The 25104-nt window shown below is 47.6% G+C and overlaps 1 protein-coding gene across 4 annotated transcripts in view; it reads left to right on the top strand.

Moving 5' to 3' along the window:
* HLCS (holocarboxylase synthetase) overlaps nucleotides 1-25104 on the top strand; it is a 222448-nt gene that overhangs the window by 27321 nt on the left and 170023 nt on the right. For all 4 annotated transcript variants that reach the window (XM_059164705.1, XM_059164704.1, XM_059164702.1 and 1 more), the window contains 3 exons: nucleotides 2042-2204; nucleotides 4109-5055; nucleotides 10540-10722. In XM_059164705.1, the coding sequence (XP_059020688.1) occupies nucleotides 2171-2204; nucleotides 4109-5055; nucleotides 10540-10722 (1164 nt within the window). In that variant the 5' untranslated portion in view covers nucleotides 2042-2170. The remainder of the gene's footprint in view (nucleotides 1-2041; nucleotides 2205-4108; nucleotides 5056-10539; nucleotides 10723-25104) is intronic.

Here is a 25104-nt window from a genome sequence, read left to right as displayed (position 1 = left end):
TCTGTAGGTGTGTGTTGGTTTCTGTGTACTCAGTTCTATTCCATTGATCTGTCTTCCTGTCCTTATGCCAATTGTTGACTTTTGAACCCCTCGTTTCCTGGGTGAGCAAGTTCCCTCAAGGCAGTGGTGGCTTGCCTCATGGGAATTCCCTTTCCCCTTGTAGGGTCACGATTTACCCCAGTGCTGGGCCCGCCATGCTTCATTATCTAATCATTTCTTCAGTGCTTTCAAGGTGATGTTTTATTGATGTTATCAGCACTTTCTCATTGTTCAGCAGAAGTTAGTTCTAAAAACTTAACCTATCGGTATAAAAAATGGAATTCAAAATTATTTATTTCCAATTATGAGATTTGGGGCAGTGTATTCCTGAGATGATTTGTTTTGGGAAGTAGGGAAATTCTTCATGGCACCTTTAAAAAAGACCACTCTATCCACTTGCTTTTTTTAAAAAAATTATTTTTATTAACATATAATGTGTTATTTGCCCCAGAGGTACAGGTCTGTGAATCATCAGGCTGACACACTTCACAGCACTCACCGTAGCGCATACCCTCTCCAGTGTCCATCACACAACCTAGCCACTTGCTTTTAAAGCCAGATTCGGGGCACCTGGGTGGCTCAGTGGGTTAAGCTGCTGCCTTCCGCTCAGGTCATGATCTCAGGGTCCTGGGATGGAGCCCCACATCGGGCTCTCTGCTCAGCAGGGAGCCTGCTTCCCCCTCTCTCTCTGCCTGCCTCTCTGCTACTTGTGACCTGTCTGTCAAATAAATAAATAAAATCTTTAAAAAAAAAATAAAGCCAGATTCATAATAGCCAAAAATGGTGGCTTTCATCAGTTGAGCACTCTGCTGTCCCAGGCTCTCTGCTGGTGGCGTTATGTACTCTGGCATCTCGTTAACGCAGCAAACCCACAGGATGCCTGGTGCTCATATCATTATTCCAGCTCTATGAATGAGGAAGCTGGGACTCCAGACATTCTGAGACTTGCCTGAGGGCGCGCAACTAAGAAGAATCCAGGTGGACCCAGACCCAGGTCCTTGACTCCAGAGTCAGGCTCCTAACCCCCCCACCCCCACCCCCCAGCTCGCCTTCTCATCCAGGGTTCACATCCTTCTCTTAGAAAAACTGGACCCTGTCAAGGACGGAGTTTTTTCTGCTGTCACGTTCCCTGCCCCCTTGTGGGGGGAATGTGCATTGGACTAGGCTGTTGCTCTCTGGAGGGTCCTTGTCAGTTGTTTTCCCAGTTGTAGGAATCGAGGGGAAGGCCCATGTGGAACTTGCTGGGCTGAGGCTGCAGGGCTGAGGTGTGCAGCGCGTGGGAGCGCCAGAGAGAGCTCGGGGCCCAGGACGGGGAAGTGCACACACGTGCCTTGGGGGTCCCAGTGCAGCTGGTCTCAGACCACACCAGGGCAAAGCTGGTCTACAGGTTACATTATAAATCACTGGATATTGTGGACCAGTTGCTTTCTCCTATTTCCTGTTACTAAAGGGCACACCGATGTATTTCCATGTCTGGAAAATGGCCCTTTCCCCTTTCAGCTCCTTGCAAAGCAGTGCAGTCTTCAACTGCTTGCTCTTAAAAGAGCAGAGAGAGAGATCACAAGTAGGCAGAGAGGCAGGCAGAGGGAGAGGAGGAAGCAGGCTCCCCACCGAGCAGAAAGCCCTATGTGGGGCTCGATCCTAGGACCCTGAGATCATGACCCGAGCCGAAGGCAGAGCCTTTAACCTACTGAGCCACCCAGGCGCCCCATCGACTAATCAATTATTGAACGCCACACATGTTGGCTAATTGAATTTAAATACAAAATTAAAAAAAAAAATAAAAGAGAGGGTTGTATGTAGTGCTTAGGGAGCCGTGTTGTCAGAAACAAGAATGTTAGAGCCAGGACAACTTTGATGGTAATATAATGCAATCTCCAGTAACTCACTAGGTTTGACTGTCACTTCGGGGTGGGAACTGAAGGGAAAAGTATCTGCTTATTTTAGAGAAGAACAATCTCACTGTCTTTCTCTTCCTCCTCCCTCCCTCGTGTTTTCTCAGACCGTGAAGTGGTCGGACTGCTGTTTGCCGCTAGCTTACAGACCTGGGGACCCTTACCAGTTAATCGCCGAAGCAAGCGTGGATGACTTCAGTAAGCTGGGCGTGGCGTTCCTGGAAGACAGACTCCAGATGGCTGATGGATTGGTACCTCAAAAGATCGTTTGTACGTGACCCTGGAAGTGTTTCCTTTGGGGGCACCTGGCTGGCTCGGTCAGAAGAGCAGGCAACTCGTGATCTCTTGGTCATGAGTTCGAGCCCCATGTTGGGTATAGAGACTACTTAACTAAATAAAAACTTAAAAAAAAGAAATATTTCTGTCTTGTCAGGAGACCATTGGTTATTAGCTTAAAGACTGTTGAACCCTCGTGTTCAATGTGGCATAAAGCAAATGCTTATCGTCAGTTTAATGTGGTCAGTAGGTTGGATAGAATTATAACTGTATGAGATTCATACATGTGTATTAGTTTTTTAAAAATATTTAGATATTTATCTAAATATCCCTAAGTATATTGATAGTGTTTTTCAAATTCTTTTTTTCTTTTTTTTTTTTGAGTGGGCTCCATGTTGGGCCTAACATGGGGCTTGAACTCACAACCCTGAGATCAAGACCTGAACTGAGATCAAGAATCAGACCCTTAACCATCGGAGCTACCCAGGCGCCCCAGTGCTTTTAAAATTTTTAAACAAGGATTTCCCATAATTGCATTATCCACAAGATGGCGTGCAAATGTAGAACCCATATAGTATTTGCTTTCCACAGTCTAAACAGTGTAACAAGTTCCTAGACTGGAGTTTGACTGAATGGAAAGCACAGTGTTACTACAAAGTTCTAATTCTAAGAGTTTTTTTTTTTTTTTTTTTTTTTTAAAGATTTTATTTATTTATTTGACAGAGAGAAATCACAAGTAGATAGAGAGGCAGGCAGAGAGAGAGAGAGAGAAGCAGGCTCCCCGCTGAGCAGAGAGCCCGATGCGGGACTCGATCCCAGGACCCTGAGATCATGACCTGAGCCGAAGGCAGCGGCTTAACCCACTGAGCCACCCAGGCGCCCAAGAGTTTTTTAATATATATATATATGTGTGTGTGTGTGTGTGTGTGTCACAATATTTTGGGATACATCTTTTTTCAGGAAACATGCAAAATGTTCTTTCTTTTTTTGTTTTTTTTTTAAAAAATATTTTATTTATTTATTTGACAGAGAGAGATCACAAGCAGGCAGAGAGGCAGGCAGAGAGAGAGAGGAAGGGAAGCAGGCTCCCTGCTGAGCAGAGAGCCTGATGTGGGGCTCGATCCCAGGACCCTGAGATCATGACCTGAGCCGAAGGCAGAGGCCTCAATCCACTGAGCCACCCAGGCGCCCCCAAAATATTCTTTCTTAATTAGACTTAAAAATTGAGTTTCTATGTCCTTGAAAGTCTTCATTGGTATCTTGAGCAAATGAGTGTTACCAGCTCCGGAAATCTTGTAACTCATTTAATCTCCCCATTTGGCATGTTCGTGTGCCTGATACGATGTCAGGTGCGTAGCAAGGGCCCATCAGTGTGTTTTGAATCAGTGATTGTAAACTTCTATTCAGGTCCTGAGATAGGATCCTGGGACAACCCTTTCCCCCACACTGATCCTAAGAAGTGTCCCTCCCAACAGCCCCTTCTGCGTGGGCTCTGCCTGGGTATGCTAGATGTGTGCCTTTTTTGTTTCTCAGTTTCCTTATAGGAGACTGACACCCAAGCAGTCGATTCTGTAAGTAAGTAGGTAGTTCCCTCTCACATCTCCCACTTTGTTCGCCAGCCGGGAAAGGGACCTGGGGCTTCCTGATTCACAAGGGAAAGGTGTTGTGGAGATGTGGGATTTGGAATTTCACTCCGGGGAAGGTTGGGCGCACCCTCCCAGAAGGTGGGAGCAGTGCCGGGTTCCGGTTCCGACGGAGAGGTTCCAGTGAAGGCCGCAGACTTGTGGTGGGGATGCAGGTGGGCGCCGAGGGCAGGCTGCCCTGCAACGGGTGTCACGGAGTGCAGAGAGCGCCGGCTGGTTTTGAACTGATGATTGTCTTTTCTGTTCGTGTTTTAGCGGTGCACCTGCAGGACTGTACTCTGAAGGCCCTTGAGGATCAGGCCTCAGACCAGCAAGCCCAGACCCTAAAGCTGAATCCCAAACCTTCCACTGAGACTCAGCCTGAGTCCGATGTTATGGCATGTGTGGGTAGAGAGGACCCCAAGGTTCTTGGTGCAGAACCCACTCTGGGGAAAGGGGGTGCCTCTGGCAGCGAGCCTGCTGGGGACCGTGACAGAGAAGTGGGCTCCGTCGAGCACTGTCCCCTCCATCTGTCTAGCTGCCACGAGTGTCTCGAGCTTGAGAACAGCACCATCGAATCTGTCAAGTTTGCATCTGCAGAGAACATTCCAGATCTTCCCTACGATCACAGTGGCAGTTTGGAGGATGTTGCTGGTGACACCCACCTGGAGAGAGAAGGGAGGAGAGTCAACGTCACGGGAAAGGCCCCCAACATTCTCTTCTATGTGGGCTCTGCCCCCCAGGAATCCCTGGGCAGGTTCCAGGAGATCCGGTCTGTTCTGGCTGACTGTGTGGACGCTAACAGCTATACACTCTACCACCTGTCACGGGAAAGTGCTCTCAGAGACCCGTGGTCAGACAACTGTCTGTTGTTGGTCGTTGCCACCCGGGAGGCTATTCCCGAAGACCTGGCCCAGAAGTTCATGGCCTACCTTTCCCAGGGAGGGAAGGTGTTAGGCCTGTGTTCATCCTTTGCGTTTGCTGGCTTCCAGGTGGTGAGGAAGAGCGTGCTCCAGGAAACAGTCCAGAACTTGGTTTTCTCCAAGGCTGACCAGACCCAGGTGAAGCTCAGTATCCTGAGCAGTGGCTACGTTTACGAGGAAGGCCCCGGGGAGCGCCGCAGCCTGGGCAAGCTCCAGGGTCACCTGGAGAATGAAGACAAGGACAGGCTGATAGTGCAGGTGCCTTTCGGAGAACATGGAGGAGAAGCTGTCCTTTGCCAGGTACGGAGCTGGCATCGTGTGGGGATCTCTGGGGACCTGACAGCGAGTTTGCTCTTTAAGACCGAACACCAAAAGGGTTAAGAGTCTGTGCTCTGTGGGGCACTTCGGATCCCTGGCTGGGAGTTTTTGCTGATGCTGAATAGGTTTAGATGAGGGCTTTCCTGCCACATGAATATCCGATTTCACCAAAACACTCGGGATGGAGGAACAAAGCAGAAGGTGTCGTGGCTGATTAAGGGCTGCTGGTTAACCGAGAGTTAGAAAATTCTCTCATTTTGATCTATGCTGGTAATAAGCTTTCCAAAATGCATTTGTCTACTCTCTTATCTCAAAGCACACTGTGGTTGATATACTCAAACCTTTTAATTAATGTGGGGAGTTGAGAGCACCTTGGGCTGGTGATTTTTGGTGCTAATAACCCTCACATTACAACCTTGTAGTCGATGGCGGGGGTTGTGTGAATGCCCACCAACTGTGCAGTAGTGAGTGTGGAAAACTTACCAAGTCCTAGTTCTTTCATGATTTTGTCAGTCTTTAAGTGCCGAGAAAATTTCAGGTAGGATATTGAAGCGGCTTAAATTTATGGCACATTAATACAACTGACCCTTGAATAACATGGCTTTGAACCACGTGGGTCCACTTGTGCGGCATTTTTGGGTTAAATACGATATAGTACTGTGAATGTATTCTCTGTTCTGCATGGTTTTCTGAATAGTTTTCTGCAGCTTACTTTATTGTAAGAATAGAGTATATAATATGTATAATATACAAAATGATTGATCATGTTATCGGTGAGGCTCCCGGTTAACACTAGGCTGTTAGTAGTTAAGTTTTTGGAGAGTTGAAGTTATATGCGGACTTTCCACTGCACAGAGAGGCCGGTGCCCCTCACCCCCACAGTTGTTCAAGGCTCAGCTCTATATAGGTGAGGAGAAAGTGGAAAGGGAAAGGAAGGGACAGGCTACCCCCCCTTCCCAAATCCTTTGGCTCATCTCCTGATTTTTTGTTCCCACTTTCTTTTTCCTGTTCCTTTTTTTGTTTGTGAAGCCGGTGGGAGCAGGATAGACTGTTTCCAAATTCCTGATCATCGACTGCAAACTTTTTTTTTTTTTTTTTTAAAGATTTTATTTATTTATTTGACAGAGAGAAATCACAAGTAGGTAGAGAGGCAGGCAGAGAGAGAGAGGAGGAAGCAGGCTCCCTGCCGAGCAGAGAGCCCGATGCGGGACTCGATCCCAGGACCCTGAGATCATGACCTGAGCCGAAGGCAGCGGCTTAACCACTGAGCCACCCAGGCGCCCCTCGACTGCAAACTTTTTAATGCTTTAAGGTGGAAAGTTTTTGTTAGAGTTAGATGAGCCCTTGTGCTTAAGGATTTGTTATCTAAACAGAAAGTTAAGTAGATGCAGATATTTTATCCAAAGTAGTTCCCAGGATGAGTGTTAGAGATTTTATTTTATTATAGGGATTTTTTTTTTTTTTTAATTGAGTTGGAGAATCGTCTCCTTTTCTTGTTATTTATTTTCATTTCATATGCTGTCCTAGGAGCTAAGACTCTTGGCTTTTCTGACCAAACATTCTTCAGGGGGTCATAAATTTCTTCCTTTACTATCCTAAAGCCCATTCATTTGTTCTTAAGATAATGCTCAGGCAAAGATGCATATAATTAAGAAATCTGGACAGCAGGATAGATGAACGATACAAGCCAAGCAGGTTTCACGTAGGCCGCAAAGCACATGAATCCATTTGGAGGCCTAATACATGTTCCTCTTATCATTTCTCTGTGAAGATGGTAACTATAGCAACCGTGCATTCTCAGAAAATCCACTTAAAAACCCGACTTCCTAGAGCCGTATTTCAGTTTTGAATAGTGACTTTTACCACCCCGGTGCGCAGACTTGTACTAGAAAATTGATTCGGCACCGCTGCAATCCATTCTCTGAGTGACGTGGCCACTGCACTTGCCGCACCATTTAAATTGACCCCGTTACCGTCATAAAATTTGATACTGCAGGCATTGGTCTAGAAAAAAAAAAAAAGGCAATACGATGCAGCTTCAAAAATCAGATTCAGAGGATTAGAATGTCGTTTTTGATTTTAAATGACTTCCAGTCTCTGTGTGACAGGGTCACTGCTTTTGGCTCAGACAATACCTCGCCGCCGGGAGCGGCCAGTGAATGTTCCCGTGGGCTGGTTAGTTTCCTCTTTCCCTGGTCAATTTCACAGTCTTCATCTCTAATAAATTGAGTAATGATGTAACCCAGTAAGAGGGGCAGAGCACTTCAAGGGCAAACCACAGCCGTGCGGTGGGCGGTGGTCTGGCGGCCAAGGAGCGGCCTGGGCACGCCTTGACTGCCCGTCACGAGGAGGAAGGACGTTCTGGTGTGCTTGCTGTGACGATTGCGTTTGCAGGGGAGGTTTACGGCTGAAGGTTAATGCTGACATTGGATCATTGAATGGACCAGGACTTTGGCACGAAGTTGCCCACATGGACTTAAAAGTACTTTATTTCCTCATCCCTGGCGCTGCTGACGTTTCAGGCGGATCCCGTTTTGTCATGGAGCCCTCCGGGCCATGCCCTGTAGGGTGTTAGCGGCCTGCTACCCACTAGATGCTGCCGACAAGCAGCTAACCGCCTTCCACTCCGTCCATCTGGGATTGGAGACGTTTTAGTTCAAAAGGCCTTAACTTTACAAGAAGCCGAGGTGTAGAAATGGGCCCATCAGTATGGCAACAGTATTCTAGCTGGGGGATGAGGCGTGTGTTGGGGCCCACGGAGGAACAGGAGTGCAAATCCCGAAGCAGGCGCTGTCCGTCCTGGGACCTGAGGTATAGGGCAGGAGGAGGTCTCACTGCTTCTGTTGTCAAAGCAGCAACTGTCCAAAGCCTGCAAAAGCCCTCCTCACACAATGCCAGTGGTTGTTCATTCATTCTTTCTTAAAATTTTAAAATTTTTATTTTTTTAAGATTTTATTTATTTATTTGACAGAGAGAGATCACAAGTAGGCAGAGAGGCAGGCAGAGAGAGAGAGAGAGAGGAGGAAGCAGGCTCCCCAATGAGCAGAGAGCCCGATGCGGGTCTCCATCTCAGGACCCTGGGATCGTGACCTGAGCTGAAGGCAGAGGCTTTAACCCACTGAGCCATCCAGGAGCCCCTCTTAATTTTTTTAAAAGATTTTATTTATTTGAGAAAGAGAGCGAGAGAGAACACAAGCAGGAGGGGCAGAGGGAGAGGGAGAAGCAGAGTCCCCCTGAGCAGGAAGCCTGACGTGGGGTTTGATCCCAGGACCCTGAGATCGTGACCGGAGCTGAAGGTAGACACCTAACCCGCTGAGCCCCCAGGCCCCCGGTGGCTGTCCTCTCTCTTACCTCCTGGAGCTCTGGAGGTCTGCTTGTAGGGTGAGCCCTCCTTTTCCTCCTGGGCCTCGCTCATGTGTGACTGTGGGTTCCACATATCTCACTCCGGGTGCTTCTTGGATCTTCTGTGTTCACTCAGCCTGGGGTGCTCGTGTGCCATTCCTCACGCTCACGCCCTCTCCTCTGGGCCCAGGTCGGGGAAGAACATCACTCATTTTATTTCTGCCACCTGTAAGGGGTCATCTCCAGGAGAACCACTGGCTTTGTCCGCTGGGGAGGAGAGGCCGCAGTTAGGGAGAGAATGAAGGGATGAAAGGGACCCGGAATCGGATGCCTTGAAGGATTTCCCTCCTCTGCTGAGTCTCTCTCCACAGCTGTTTGGAGGACAGACTCACTCCTGCCCCTGGACGACAGGAACAGCCCTCCGCTGGCCTGCCGTAGCGTGGGACATGCTGGACCGTCTCTATGAACCTTTTCAAAATTGGCATCAGCTTTGCACATTTGGACCATTTTGGACAGGACATTTGGACAGTGTTTTTGACTTGGTTAAGTCTTTGGTGGGAATTGAGAGAGATTACATTGCCTGAAGGCTGACCTCTTGCTTTTTGTTTTCATCATGCTCCTGTAACATCAGTTCAGGAGCTCTGAGTACAACAGAAATCCACAGCTCATCCCTGGCAAAAGCGAAATAAAATAAAGCCAACATGCTTAGGTTGCTCAGTATTCTGGCACCTTCCAAGGCTCTAATGGCCAGTTAAAATTTGATCTCAAGAGGACGAGAAGTTCTAGTCTGTTTCTTTATACCAAAGCACATACCACTGATTGGAAATTTCTAGCTGAAAGGAGCTGGAAGTTCTAGCATGTTCCTTCAGAACAAGACAGTTGATTTGTGGGGCTCTTTTATTATTGTTTTTTAAAAAGATTTTATTTATTAGAGAGAGAGAGAGCATGAGCAGGGGGAGGGGCAGAGGGATAAGCAGACTCCTGCTGAGAAGGGAGCCCGATGTGGGGCTCGGTCCCAGAAACCCTGAAATCAAGACCTGAGCCCAAGGCAGATGCTGAACTGACTGAACCTCCCAGGCGCCGCTAGATGGGGCTGTTTTAATTTTAAGTGGACCACAAAACCTGAACTAGATAAATGAAGTCCTGAATCTTAAATTCAATCCAGGTGAGAGAGGGTGGTGGGACGGGCATTTCTGGGGTCCCTCAAACCCCACTTCTTCGATTTGAATGCCTGCAAACACGCTTACAAAGGTGAACGATGTTCCTCTCCTTCCTGATATTGTTTCCCGGTGGTCATGACTTACATGTAGGGTGCGAGTTTTCAAATGACCCATCGCGCCTCCTGGAGTTCAAGAGCGACTTTATTATTATTATTATTTTTTAAAGATTTTATTTATTTGACAGACTGAGATCACAAGTAGGCAGCGAGGCAGGCAGAGAAAGAGGAGGAAGCAGGCTCCCCACTGAGCAGAGAGCCTGATGCGGGACTCGATCCCAGGACCCTGAGATCATGACCTGAGCTGAAGGCAGAGGCTTAACCCACTGAACCACCCAGGCGCCTCTTCAAGAGTGACTTTAGTTGGCGTCTCAGCACAATCCTATTTCTAAGTTTTTTTTTGTTTCTTTTTTTAACATAATGCATCACTTATTTCTGGGGCACATGTCCGTGATTCATCATTCTCATACAATTCACAGCACTCACCACAACACGTACCCTCTCCAGTGGCCATCACCCAGCCACCCCACGCCTCCAGCAACCCTCAGTAAGCATTAAGAGTCTCTTATGGTTTGTGGTCTGTCAACTAATCAAGTTAAGCAACTTGCCCAGGGTCCCCCGGCTGGTTAGTGGTACAAGTCGGAACCCAGACAGAGTCTGATTCCTGTCCAGGCTCATGTTCCAGCACCGCCTTTCCGCCCGACAGCCGCGATTTCAGTCGGCTCCTTTGAATCTTTTTACTGCTTGTCATGACTCTCCAAACGGTCAAGTTCAACGTTTACATACTGTTGATGATCAGAAGGATTTCTGCTGAGGTTTTCAGAAACACAGGTTAGGAGGCTGTTTCTCCTAAGGTCGGCAGGTGTCCCCAATTCACGACTTAACGAATTGGTGTCTTTTTCCCTCAGGCGCACTTAGAACTGCCTCCCAGTTCTGCAGCGGTGCGAGCCCCGGAAGACTTTGATCTGCTCAAATCAAGCAATATCAGAAGATATGAAGTCCTTAGGGAGATCCTGACAACGCTCGGCCTAAACTGTGACATAAAACAAGTTCCTGCCTTAACACCTCTTTACTTGCTGCCTGTGGCCGAGGTGAGTGTCTGCTCCGGCGGAAGGGGACACCTCGGTCGTCTCTCTTCCAAATGGTGTCCCTGTTGTTTCTCCGTGGTCTCGATTTTGATCTCTGTTTCTCTTTAGCCTTCGGGGTCGGGAACCATCTTAAAGATATCCAAGTATAACTGGTATTTTGGGGGTTTGTGTGCAAGGGAAGGAGGGAAGACTGTTGGAGTTTAGAAGTTGTTCTGTCTGAAAGGTCACGGCCTATCCACGTTAGGGGGCAAAGGGTCACTCTTTCATGTATCAAGAGTGTGTTTGGAAACCACAGTTGATTCATTTGGGATTAAAGACCTTTGTTTTGATCCGGGTCTTTCTCAGGGAATGTTTGGATGGGAACAATCCCAAGTTTCCTTTCATTCGTGCAGATGTCTGCCATCTTGTGGCAGAAGGGGCTCCGAGTTCAGTTCCTAGGGCTTAGGGGTGTCTAAAAGGAAAATGCCCGCGGAGCTGGGAAGGTATTCAGGAGTTTTCCTGGACTTTGTCTGCATTTGATGCCTGTGGTTGTTATCTGGTTTGGGCAGTTTGCCAAATTCTCTGGGGTGTTTCCTCCTGCTAACCCCTTTGCTTTTGCCAAGCTGTCGGTTTCTTTTTTTTTTTTTTTTTTTTTTTTTTAGATTTTATTTATTTATTTGACAGACAGAGATCACAAGTAGGCAGAGAGGCCGGTAGAAAGAGAGAGAGGAGGAAGCAGGCTCTCCGCAGAGCGGACAGCCCGATGTGGGGCTCGATCCCAGCGTCCTGGGATCATGACCTGAGCCAAAGGCAGAGGCTTTAACCCACTGAGCCACCCAGGCGCCCCAAGCTGTCGGTTTCTTACTAATTGTGGCAAATTATTTGGAGGTCTTCTTTCTATCTCCCCTGATAGGGAAATTTGTGAATTTAGTGTGATACAACCCTGCAGTTTCAGCAAGTGCTTGATCATCGCAGTGAATTTAAACACCAGATGTACCTGCTCGCGCTTGAAAAGAACAAACTTGGGGCGCCTGGGAGGCTTAGTCTTAAAGCCTCTGCCTTCAGCTCAGGTCATGATCCCAGGGTCCTGGGATCGAGCCCCGCATTGGGCTCTCTGATCAGCAGGGAACCTGCTTCCTCCTCTCTCTCTGCCTGCTTGTGATCTCTATCCCTCAAATAAATAAGTAAAATCTTAAAAAAAAAAAATTAGGATACCTTATGGGATTGTATGAAGTTCACAAAAAATAATATGTGTGAAAATTTGGTACTAATTATATAATTTAAAAGACAGTCCAATTATTAATATTACTAGATAATTGATAGGTTACATGTGTATAATATACCCAAAAGTGCCTGATACCTAAAAAGATGCTGGGTAATGTTGTAAATTTTAAAAATGAATGATATTGTAACAGATGATTTTTTTGCATTTAGGAAGTATCCCTTTATTGCGTTTTCATTATGGTTTTTAGTCAGTTTGCACTCTCATTTTATTTTCTTATTAAAATTTTTTTTTCAAGTTTATCTATTTTAGTAATCTCTTTACCCAGTGTGGGACTCGAACTTACAACCCCCAAGATCAGGAGTCCCGTGTTCTTCTGACTGAGCCAGCCAGGTGCCCAGGACTCTTTTTAATGGGTGCTCTTGGGGATTCATGGTATGACTTTGGTTGTGCCTTTATCTCGGGACTCAGGACTCCACATCGTCTGTCTCTATTTTTAATGTTCAGTTAATAGGAGGAAAAGCATCAGATCCATCTTGTGACTTGTATTAAAATAAAGTGGGTCCTCAGAACTTCCCCTCCTATACATAGCCCCCCTGCCATCCTCCCACAGTGGAGGGATGGGGCAGAGCCTCGTGGGTAAGGGTTACTGGTCCCAGGGGAGCTGTGACTGTTACTTTCCTAAATCTTCTCTCTCCTTCCTTTCCTGGTCTTAGAGGGCCAAGACTGGATATGTGAGGAAAGGTCTGCTGTTCTGAGGTCCCAGAGCGAGATAGACCAGGCTGGCCCTTGGCAGTGCTCTATGGTCTTTCCTGGGAGTTCCGGCCACACTGGTCTTGGGACTCACCCCTCTGGATGTATCAGTGAGGAGGAAACCGTGTTCTCAAGGTTGAAACTCTAGGCATTTCTGTGGTTCTTTAGGGTGGGTATGACCTGAAACACCTAAGCAGAGGGTTTGTGTTGTGTGTCTGCTTATATTACTGTACCAGTAGATGCTTCCTAGTTTTGTCTGTTCCGTTCTTCAGACTGCCTGTGGGTGTGGGGATACATTTCTCCTAGTGATTGGCGACCCTCACTCACAAACCTTGGGAATGAAGTGTTGAATGAGATTAAAGCAAGTTATTTGTTCTATATGTGGACACACAGATGCCTCACACAGACTCCAAGCCTACCAGGTTCCTCTTCACATAATAACTTGGGGAAAGAGCAAGTTTCAGAAACGTTCTTTTTCCATTTTCGGATTTTCCCATTGGTCTGGTTGCTCTCAGATCTTTACTGCGGATTGCTTTTTCTCCCGACTGCTCTTCTCCAACTTCCTTTTCTCTTGGGGAGCCCAAGGCACCGAGGGTGTGAACGTGCGGTTGCTGTGTGTGTCCTCGTTTCTTCGTTTTATCGACTCCTGCTAGAAGATTTTGAACCTGCGGTTAAAGGAAATACAAGAATTCAGAGAGAGTATGTTTTCCCGAAATACACTTAATCGTGCAATGAATGTGAAGGTAGACTGAGCCCCACCTCGATGGCCTTTCTGGAGGCAGCTGCATAATTCCTTGGGGTCGTCTCCTTATGCCAACCTGGAGACATCTGGGAGCATCTTCTAGCCCTTCATTGTGCGGGTGGCTCAGCGTTTGCAGAGCGTTTGGGAAGACAGACTGGGAAGAGAGCTGGTTGGTACGTTCTGTTTAGTTTTCTTTCCTGCAGCCTTCCTACTAGATCTCATGGATCTGCCTGGAATTAAGGCACGTGGAGAGGATGTTGGCCTCCCGGCATCTGTACCCCACGGCCCATCCTTAGATCCGTCCCCTACAGGCCCGGCAGTTTCCATGCCTGCGCCGGCTCAGGCTCCCGGAATCCACGCTGTGCTGTTGGGAATCGGCCGCCTCTCACCGCATGGTGTCGCTGCAGAGCTAGGCTGCCCGGGGAACAGACACCCCTGGACTGGAAGCCCTTCCGAGACTTTTTTTCCCTCTCTGCACCAGCTCCGCATATTCCGCTGTATTGGTGGCACTTTCTTGTGGGTCTGCAGGAAATCTTTCAGCGCCACAGTTAACAGTCATCCTTCCTCAGGCATCTTGCTGTGTCCTAGCACCGTTCGAGGATGGAACGTGAAAGAACACAGTAAGCACGCGAGTGACCCGAATGGTTTCGCTGCCTACCAGCTGTGTTTGCAGAGCTCGGTGCCGGTGCCGAGGCCCTCACTCTTGTAGTGCAAAGTACAGAAGATTTACGAGGTACCTGGGAGCTTCCCCGTTACTGCCATACAAATGGAAAACAGTAAGATGGTGATCGAGGTAGGAAAAAACCCTCCCCCAAAGCACAGTCCACTCTCGGCCTTTGCTGGGGGTGTGTTCTGAGACCTTTCCCTGCACCCACACGCCCCAGCAGCATGTGATTTCCCCTGTAAAATCCAGTCACGTGTGGCCTCATTCGAGTCCCCATGCACGACACCGTGGGGAAGCAGGGCTCTGCTGAGGCCCGCCCTTGGGGGACCAGGGACTTCCCTTTTAACCAAAACTCCCAGGGGCAGGATTGAAATTCAGGTCTCAGCAAAATTAGCTCTGTCAAAGCAAACAAAACCCACCCGTGGACACCACAGACGTGTCTATAGAAAAGGGACTGGAGGGAAATCCAGATTCTAGGGTATATTTCTGGATGGTGGGTTCGGGGTGGTGATACTAAACTTCTGTATTTTCTTTTCTTTTCTTTTTTTTTTTTTTTTTTTTAAAGATTTTATTTCTTGGGACGCCTGGGTGGCTCAGTTGGTTAAGCAGCTGCCTTCGGCTCAGGTCATGATCCCAGCGTCCTGGGATCGAGTCCCACATCGGGCTCCTTGCTCTGCAGGGAGCCTGCTTCTCCCTCTGACTCTGCCTTCCACTCTGTCTGCCTGTGCTCGCTCTCACTCTCTCTCTCTTACAAATAAATAAATAAAATCTTTAAAAAAAAAAAAAAAGATTTTATTTATTTGACAGACAGAGATCACAAGTAGTCAGAGAGACAGGCAGAGAGAGAGGGGGAGGCAGGCTCCCCACTGAGCAGAGAGCCCAATGCGGGGCTTGATCCCAGGACCCTGGGATCATGACCTGAGCTGAAGGCAGAGGCTTAACACACTGAGCTACCCAGGTGCCCCTAAACTTCTATATTTTCTAAATTTTCTGTAACATACATGTATCATTTTTGTAACGAGCAAAACCACTTATTCAAAATGCACACGGGAGTACTCTTACTGGACTCGGAAGGCATCCCAGAAACAGTCACAGCTTGAGTGTTAAGAGGCAAGGATTTAAAAAAAAAAAAAAGGATGTGTGTAGGTATTGATGGTTTATTTAATATTTCGCATCTATTAATTACTCTAACGGCGTTAGCTTTGTTAGTAATGACCTAACTCTAGTGGACGGCCAGTGACGGCTACACTGCTGGGTTTAATCGCGGCTCTCTTTCCTGTGTGGGTGCCCCGGGGGCCGCAGCACTGAATTCACACCTGTGGGTGGAAGGTGCTTCTGGGGGTCCTGGGGTTCCTGGTGGAAGCTCGTCATTGAGTGTCCCCACCCCTGCTGGGATGTTCCTTCAAGGAACCCCTTTCACTGTTTCTCAGAGAAGACCACAGCTGTGCTGACGTCTACACAGGGAGCCCTCTAAAACAGATTAACTTCCTTCCTGGAGGTGAGACCAGAGTGAGAGGCTCAGAGGACACATGGCTGACCCCAGATTTCTGGGCGGCCACCACACTGACCTCCTGCCACCGGTGTTGCCGCTGGTGCTGCGGGAAGGTAGCAGGAATACACCTTCCTGTAGGGGACCCGTGTGTGTGTGTGTGTGTGTGTGTGTGTGTGTGGCCCCAATTGGATAGAAAAACACAGCTCATTCCCTTGCAGCACCTGAAGTCCCATGGAAAAACTGGCCCTCTTATTTCCATTTCTTTGGGCTCTGTTTCCATTTTTGTCTCTGCCGGGCGAGGGTGTGCATGAGCTCGAGGGTTTGCACTTGGAGGGGAAGCTGGTTGATGGGGACAAGCCAGGATGGGATCTCAGAAGGTCCCTTTTGATCCTGCAGGCTGACCCCGGAGAGAGGGGAGAGCATGGGACTGCACACAGCCTGCCTGGCACGTTCCCTTATCCTGGGACACCACTGCTTGGGGTCTGGGGCTTTCTGAAACGACAAAGCTGCCATTCTTTTGGGCGTTCCTTATGGCTGGTAGCTGATGGTCCGGAGGCATCCGGAGGCAGGCAGGATGTTGGCAGGAGTCCTGCCTGAGAGAGGGTATGCGGAGAGGGCAGGCCGTTCCTATGCCTCCAGGTGGAGATATAACCATAACAAGAAGGGACAACTGGGGTTCTTTTTAAAGCAGCCATGCAGAGATTGTCATGTTGTGTGTACGTGTGTAATTTCGCTAGTGTGGGTGTTGTGGGATGGGTCCTCTACGCTTTAAAACAAAAACTAGTATCACATTTCATTTGGATTCAGCCCCAGATCATTTGCCGTGGAATGCCCTTCCCCCACCCAGAAAGCAGGTAGGAGTCGTTCCGATATCTGTAAATGTATTAAAATTTCTGAGTGCGGTCCCTTCCATCCTGGGGGTTGCTCTTCTGATGCTGGTTGCTTTAGGAAGAAGCCGAGACTAAATCATACCACAGGGTCCTTATTCCTCCTTCTTTAATTGATCTCCTCGTTTAGCAAACATCTGGAGGCCTACCGTGCTTGAGACCTTTCTGTGGAAGTTTCTGGAAAACAGCCACTTTCCCATCTCGTGGCACGCGGTGTAGGTAACCAGGTGCCTCCCCAGGTGTCTACAGCCTCGTCTGGCTCTCACGGTGGCCCTGACAGGTGGGAAGCCAGGGCAGGGGTCCTCACCCCTTGGGAGAGCAAGCCGGGCTGTGGAGAAGGGAAGCATCTCATGTATTTTTTGGAGTTCATTAAAATTCTCTAATTTAAAAGAAAACAAAACTTGCTTTTCGTGTCTTAGCGTAGTGTTTGGCACGACACGCTCCCTCCCTCCGCCTTTCCTCTTAGTTCTGAATCTCAAAGAAGTGTGGTGAGATGGAAACTTCTAGTGTTACTTTAGCACACAGCTTAGAAAATAATTTTTCAAGATCCAAATTAGAGAGAAACTCAGAATTCCAGGTGCGCCCTGAATGGCGTCTGACATGTGGCTGACGGCGGTGGGAGAGCTATTTTATAATACGGCCCGAGCTAGAGAGCAGCTGGCAGATTAAAGCCAACATTTAAAAGCTTTTATAGCTATGAATGTTTAGGAGTCTTTCATACACCTTTCTCTCCTTTCTTTCTTCCTTCGTCTAAACTGGAAATGTTTTGTTTCTGTTAACCGACTTCCTGTTGTGCAACATAATACCTGTGGCAAAGGTGACATGGATGGGTTTTGACACTGACATGCAGAAGAGATAATACGCGGGGTGTTTTCCTTAGCTGCCTTTCTGTTTAAGTCTGGCTTTCTCCGGGGGAGGCTTTTAAACAGCTACTGTAGAGACCGACTGGTTATTTGCATGTTATTTTCACAAGCGTGTTTCCAATGGACTCCTGCAGAGTAAATATGTCCGGGCCGCAGCCCAGGCAGGGACTGATAAGGTGCCCGTGGGAGAGACCGGTGGGCGCAGTTCTGGGTGTTTTCCACTCTGAGTGGGTGCTGTTCTAGTTCAGGTCTCCCCAGCTGGCCTGGGAAAGAGGGGCAGGCGAAGGGGAGTGTCTCTCCCTGCCGATTCCTTTGCGGGGGGTAGCACCCTATCTAGGAAGGGCCCTTTTATTTCCTCAGACTATTTATATCCACTGCTTATGCAGTCACGGATCCATGGATGGGAAACAGGCCCTTTTGGAATAAAAAGTCCTCCAAGACCAAATGCTTTTTTCTGTCTCCTACACCAGCTCCCCTAATAGCTGCCATGTGTGAGCGGGTACGGATTATGGCCTTGCCTCCCGGGGAAGCCGATTGAAGCTGTCTCTAGGAGTCTTGCAATGTTCTTAGGGGCAGATTTTTGTCTCCCAGGCCTAAAAAGTGCATCCCAGGGAATGAGCCCATGCTGGCCCCGGGTTGGAGGGCACGGCCACGGGGCCCGCTGGAGCTCAGGTGTGGAGCTGTGGGGCCCGTGGTGGCTGCCGTGGCACTGGGCACCGAGACCTGAGCACTGTCCATAACCCTCCGCAGTTTTCAGGTGTGGGAATGACAGACGGGGAGCACATTCTGTTGCCATTCATGCTCCGAATTTGGGAATGTCGCTCCGAGAATTGTGCTGTCTTGAAAAAATGTTGATCACGTTCTGGGGTTTCAAAACCGGGATTTGTGGCCCTGGACGGTGTGTGATCTCGTTTCCCCTGCCTGAGCGGGTAGAGACAAGCCAGGTGCCAGGGTGGTGGTGGTGGTCCTGGACCTCCACAGGGAGACTGGCTGGGGCCGTCCAGGCGAAGATCTCTCTGGCTTCCTTGAGAAAGCGGGCCAGCTTGGCAGCAGGAAAACTCGGCTAAGGTTAGTCTGTCTGTCTGTCTCCTGTTCTTGGAGATAAGAGAATGCTGTAATCACGCTCCGTGTGTTCTCGTTCTAGCTCCCCGTAGCTGCCTATAAGTGGGTGCATTTCTCCCGATGCTGCTGTGCCGAGGTTGGCCACACGCAGCCTTCCAGATACTGGATGTTTCTAGAAAAACTCTCTATTATTCTCCTGCTTGTGTTGTATTTTTCTTTCTTAAAACATTTTCTGGCTTTGGTTTAATTATATAATCAGTGGAAGCACTGGAGTATAGACTGTAATTTTGGTTCTTATTGCTTGTTGGAGATCCTGGCCCTCATAAAAAATTCTAGAGGTCAGACCCCATTGGGTGACTTGAGGAATGTGGCTTTGGATGAAAACATTCTAGCCTTTAGAATATTTGTTTCAATGGATATTTTTTAGTGGTATTTGAATCTTTACAATTTTAACATGTGAATTAACCTATAACTAAATTATAAATGAATGAATAAATTGAATATGTGCCTATATTCCTGTGTTTGCCTTAACTAAAACTTCTAGAAAATGCTATAAGATTGCTGAAATAGAACCTTCCTATGCAGAGAGGTCTTTTTCCCGAGGATGAGAAAAGAGCTAGGTGAAAATATCTATAGATTCCTACTAAGAAGGAAACGTACTTTCCCACTGGCACACGGAGATGGACAACAGAATCTGGTGCTGTGGGTGTAAGTTCTCGTGTGTGTCTCCTGCGCTTGTGTCTGGGTGTGGGGAGGTAGGGCTTCTGGGTAAGAGAAGGGTCGTGTTGGCACTCGGCTCTCATACCTCCACGGTTTAAATTCAGATTGTAAATGGAATCTCTTGCAAAGACGGACTGGTACCGGGTGAGGCTTTTCTGTGCCCTGAACTATGGAAACATGTAGTTTAAACCCACTTGCCTCCCGTAGGCAAAGTAAAATTTGGCAATGAAAAGGAAAATTAGAAGTGGATATTCTTCTAAGAAAACTTGTAAAGTTTTCCTTTTCTAACGCCATAGGAAAGTATTTGACAAGTTGTTTTCTTGTCTTTGAGGAGAAACAGATCCTCCACACGGCCGTTTATTAGTCAGTAACTGGATGATGGCACCATTTACACGCCTCCCTGTTTTTATCCTCAGTAAATAAGGAAACAGGGGTTTTAAAAGAAACACCAAATTGTGGTTCCATAAATTAAAAAATGATGCTCCTTTTTTTTTTTTTTTTAAGATTTTATTTATTTGAGAGAAGGAGCGTGTGAACATGCCAGGGAGAGGAGCAGAGGCAGAGGGAGAGGGAGAAGCAGGCTTCCCGCTGAGCAGGGAGACCAACACGGGCCCGTCCCATGGGGACTCTGAGATCATGACCTGAGCCCAAAGCAGAACCAGCTGAACCACCCAGGCACCCCGATGCTCTGTTTTTTTGAGGGATCTTTCTGCCTTAGAATTGCCTAGATTGGTGCTTTCTGCAGGCGTGAAGATTGAAGTTTTCCCTCTGGCTTTTTTAGTCTGTGAAGTGTCTTAAAAGTCCAAGGTCTGTGATTTTGAAGTCTCCTCTTTTGCATGTATTTTGTTTCGGTGACGGGATTGGCCAAACGAGTTTATCCGGCAAGGTGGCTTTTTAAAGGACAGCCCAGTGTCACCAGATTCTCAGGACCAAATCTTCTCTGTTGTGTTGTGGGAGGGCAGATGAGATGACCTTTCACATTCTTTCCAGAACTCCGGTATTGATGCTGGGCCCAGCAAAACAATCAGATGCAAAACAAACAAACAAACCCCAAAACAAACAAACAAAACTTTTAAATAGTTCCTTTGGATGCATTTTTTGGTAAGAGTTTGTGGTTAATACCATTTTCATCTTTCATTTTTATTCAGTCTGAAATCATCGGTAGGTGCCTTTGCACAGTTAATTTAAGTGAAAGACTGTCTTGCCCTCCGCTTTCTTTTCTTTTTTTTTTTTTTTTTTTTTTTTTTAAAGATTTTATTTATTTATTTGACAGAGAAAGATCACAGGTAGGCAGAGAGGCAGGCAGAGAGAGAGAAGCAGGCTCCCTGCTGAGCAAAGAGCCCGATGTGGGGTTCGATCCCAGGACCCCGAGATCATGACCTGAGCCGAAGGCAGCGGCTCAACCCACTGAGCCACCCAGGCGCCCCTCCGCTTTCTTTTCTTTACTTCGGGTTCTTTCTCAGATTGGTTTTGCTGTTAACTTAAGAATTATCAATGCAGTGCATAGGAGCCTCAAATTTACAACCAAGTTACAGTCTCAAAATCTGTGTGCTGAATTGGCTGTTTTAAAAATGGGGTGATTTGGGGACACCTGGGTGGCTCAGTTGGTTAAGCAGCTGCCTTCGGCTCAGGTCATGATCCCAGCGTCCTGGGATCGAGTCCCACATCGGGCTCCTTGCTCCGCAGGGAGCCTGCTTCTCCCTCTGACTCTGCCTTCCACTCTGTCTGCCTGTGCTCGCTCTCACTCTCTCTCTCTCTTACAAATAAATAAATAAAATCTTTAAAAAAAAATGTTTTAAAAAAAAATGGGGTGATTTGTGTCCATGGGGTTTCCTTACCAGCCCGCGTATGTTCTCACGCCCCCAGTACAGTTCAGTGCTATCTTGTGATGCTGTCCCTGTCCGAAGCTGGCCTAGCGGATCCCAAATGCACTGGGAGCACACAGGACGTCTCTTTCCACCTCTCCAGGCTTTGGCTCAGCACGCAACAGCTCTGTTTCAGACGTCCCCGAAACGGTCCTGTCGGACACCTTGTAATAACCGTGCCACATGTGTGTCCTTACAGGGGATCCGTGCATTTGTGTTGGGAGGTTAATACTTTCCTCATATTTAAGAAAATTTTTTTTTTTCTTTTTCGTAGTAACTGTTGGACTGTACCCACTCGTCAAAGGAAACGTTTTGCAGAAAATTTCAAATTAAAAAAAAAATGTTAAAAAAAAAAAGAAAAAGATAAAATTTCAAATGTGCAGAAGTCAACAGAAAATGTAGTGAACTCAAGAACACAATCATTCTGCTTCACAGATTTCTGTTCTGGCCAGTTTTACTTCATCTCCTCCTGCTTACTCCTTCTCCATATTATTTTGAAGCAAATCCTACTTCTATTAGACCTTTCTCCTGTACATATTTTAGCGTGTGTTTCTAAAAGACGAGAGTTCTGTTTAAAGTCCTAACTGGCATACCGCCGATACGCCTAGAATAAACCCTTTCCTTCGTGTAATCTTGTACCCAGCTGGCGCTCTGTTTTCGGATGAGATGTCTTTAAAGAGGGGCTGTGTTGTCTGTGCAATGTGTAGTGGCACGTTTGTTCGCTTATACGACAGATGCAAGAAGGAAGCGACTCGGTACAAGCCTGTGTAACTTTTTGGGGCAACTGATTTAGAAAGTAGATTTCTGTGTCACTTGAAATGCCATTTTTTAGCCCTCGTTATGAGGCTGTTCTGAAAATAGCAGCAAACGGTCATTTGCAGTAGCGTGCAACACAACCGTGCCTACAAATACGGCCGATGTGTCTGGTGCCCGTGCGTTCCGAGCTGGGCAGGAGTTTCTCTCTCTCTCCCTTCTGCACGAGAAGCCCTGGTTTCTTCGGCGGGGACGGCATTGATTTTTCCTCCGTATGCTCTCAGTTCAGGTTGATGTTTGGCCTTTGACCCAGCCACTTTCTTACAATAAACAGTTTGTTGATGAGAGCAGCTGCCCACCAGATTGTTTCCAGATTGTTCTCTGCTGGCTGAGGACGGAGTGCACCTTACGAAGAAGTGGGCTCGGAGCTTGTGGCTTCCCCTTCTTACAGGGTCTCCCCCTCTGAAGCTCACTGTCAGCCCAAGAACATTCTCCGAGTTGCATTCAGTAAAACAGTGAATCCACAGCGCGAGAAATCGGGCTTCCCTTACAGTCTTGACTATTTTATTTTATTCTTTGAAGGACTGATAGCATTTTCTAGAAGTTTCTGCCACATGGAGCAATTCCTTGTATTCCTGTAAGAATTCCCAGTCTTCGGTGTGTGGAAATTAGGGTGATGCTGTGTCAGGAAGCAGACAGGACACGCTTTACTTTCCATAGGAGTCTGCGCTCCTTGACTGGGTACAGGTTTTCTACATGATTAAGGAATGAGGTGAACTTTCCAACCAAGATCAGTATTACCTGCCTGGTATTATTACCTTGCCCTTTCAAAATGAATTCTCATTTTTTCTTTTTCTACTTTTGAAAGATAGTACCACTTTTTTTTTTTTAATGCAAGTGACAATTTAATGCAAATGACTTGGTGATTTACGTGACCCAAAGGTGCACCATAGTTTGAATTTTTGCTGCTTCCCTAATCACCCCTCAGCTGTTACCTGGAGTGGACTGTCCGCTTGCAGCAACCTTCATTAAGGCAAGGTCGGAGCTTTCAAGCATCAGAGCCAACACTTTTCACTAAACTGGCCACCAGGGGCTGCTGTCAGAATGGTGAGTCTGAGCTCACCTCCCCAGAGGCAAGTTTACTTTCTCTACAACCAGTAAATTTTGTTAGGCTACCAATCCTGGTTGCAAACCTCAGGTCTCACGCCGTAGCCTCCAGTCACCAAGCATGCTTACAGCTGTATCCCTTCCAGCCAGGTATTACGTAGGGCCTGGACCCAATTCAAGACCCAAGATTAAGACTTGTGTGTTTTTTATTCAGTGCCAATAAGCTGTTATTAATTCACTGAGTCCACATCGACAGAAAAGCTTCACAAACGTACTGGGGTTTGTGTTCAGGGAGAGCAGGTCCTGCGTTTGGACCGTTCCAGATCCGGGCCTCTGGAGGAAGGGCCCATGACGATGGCAATGTGGATTTTTGGGGAGGCGTTCTCACCCAGAGTGGCCTTAGCATCCGTGCCCCAAGGCAGGGGTCATGCTGAGTCAACTACAAATGTGAAACGCTAGAAGGTGTTTTTGGTGGTGGTTTTGTGGGTTTTTTTTAATTTTTAGTTTTTTGTTACAAAGGCTGTGTCTCCGATGATTCCCAGGATTGATGGCAGAACAAAATACACTGCGGATGCCGGAGCCAGAGGGCACTTAGAGCCTCAGGAGCAAATCCCTTCGTTTGACTTCAGCTTTTTATTTAAAAAAAAAAAAAAAGAAGAAAGAAAATCTAAGAAAGGGTGAAAGGGCAGTACATAAACCACATGTAGCCTTCACCTTGGTTCACCCTTGTTAACATTTTGCTATATTTTCTTGATAAAATTAAGGGTTTTTTGGGGGGGTGGGGAAGATGTATACTTTACTGCCTTTAAGTAAAGCACAAAGCACACAACTTGTAAGTTATTTATGGGCACATGATGCCTTGACATCTTTGCTTCTAGGACTTGGCAAGAGAGCGGTGCTAGTTTGTACTTGGCCTTGGGCTTGTTTTCTTTCTTTGACGTAAAGCCGGTAGCTTATTGGTTTGCAGTGGTTCAGGATGGCTGGTCATCACCCAACGGGGCTGTGCCAGCCCATCCTCACACTGGCCAGCGTGTCTAAAATTCTTACGCGATATCTTAAAAATCCTGAATTACAAAACATAAAACATCTTGGAGCCACGTGTTAGGAGGGCAACTGGTTGATCTTTTATGCCCAGCAGAGGTTTTCTACCCCCGATATAGGGAAACTCCACTGATGTCCACGTCATGAGTACAGGATTTACAATTTTTCTTTCAACTTTCTAAGCCAAGTATTGTGACTTGGGAACTTTAGATCTGATTGCTTGCTTCCATAAGAACTTTTTTCTTTTTGGTAAACCGTAAGTAGTATACGGACATTGTTGTATTATTTATGTGACTATCTGTCTGCCCCATTAAACTGTAACACAAGATCATTGGAAAGCAAGGCCCATATGTTGTTAATCTTTATGCCCCTTCCCAGTATTTGGCCTAGAGCAGGCATTTAGTGAGAGCGTTTTGTTTGAACACTTACGAAGCATTTTGGCTTCTCCCACTAATGTGTCCTGAAACGCTTCCCCTGCTCCGGGGTCTGGGACACCCGAGGGGCCTCGGGGGACAGGCTGGCAGCAAACAGCCCACCCAGCTCAGACTGACTGCCCGTCCACTCTAGTTCTGTCACCATTTATTCAGGTATGATGGGCATTTCATAAACAACCACGTGAAACCGTTTAAAAGAATCGGCTGTTGAGGACCAGTGACAAGGCGGAGTTCAGGAGAACTGCGGAAGGGTTTTATCTGTCATTAACCTGCTTTCCTATCTAGAAACTACTGTGTTCATGCTGGTGAGTCAGCGGCCCCTTGCTGGGAACTAGGAGTACCTTCTGTGAACGCAGGGAGGACAGTGTCCTGTGCTCCTCCCCGGCCCCCATGGTGTGCCTGGGGGTTCTCTGAGCTGTCCCTGTGACAGCCCTTGAGCAGGTGAATCTTTGCTAAGAGTGGCCTGGAGCAGGAGGCTCCTGGCCTTCTCCAAAGTCACCTCCGGCCGGCTCGGTCGCTCCTTTCCAGGTACCATGTATTTCTTCCTTTTGGAATCCCCAAGATGCCAGCATGGTTTTCACTGAGCATTCAGCATTGGTCATTTGAGGAAACTGAGGCCCGGAGCAGGCAGTGCCAGCCGGCTGGCCGGTAGCCCAGCTGCTGAACCCGATTCTGCACCGGGGTCCGGGTTCTGTGGCTTCCCCTCCCAGCACACTTGAGGGCCAGAGGCCGGGCTGGCTGGAAGTGCGTCCAGTTGGAGATGGGTCCTCGCCGTGAGCCGGCGCCTGGCCCAGCATTGTG

This window comes from Mustela lutreola, chromosome 2, assembly GCF_030435805.1.
Source record: "Mustela lutreola isolate mMusLut2 chromosome 2, mMusLut2.pri, whole genome shotgun sequence".
Lineage (NCBI taxonomy): Eukaryota > Metazoa > Chordata > Mammalia > Carnivora > Mustelidae > Mustela > Mustela lutreola.
The sequence above is the reverse complement of the archived record's forward strand: the minus strand, read 5'-3'. Positions and strand labels throughout refer to the sequence as shown.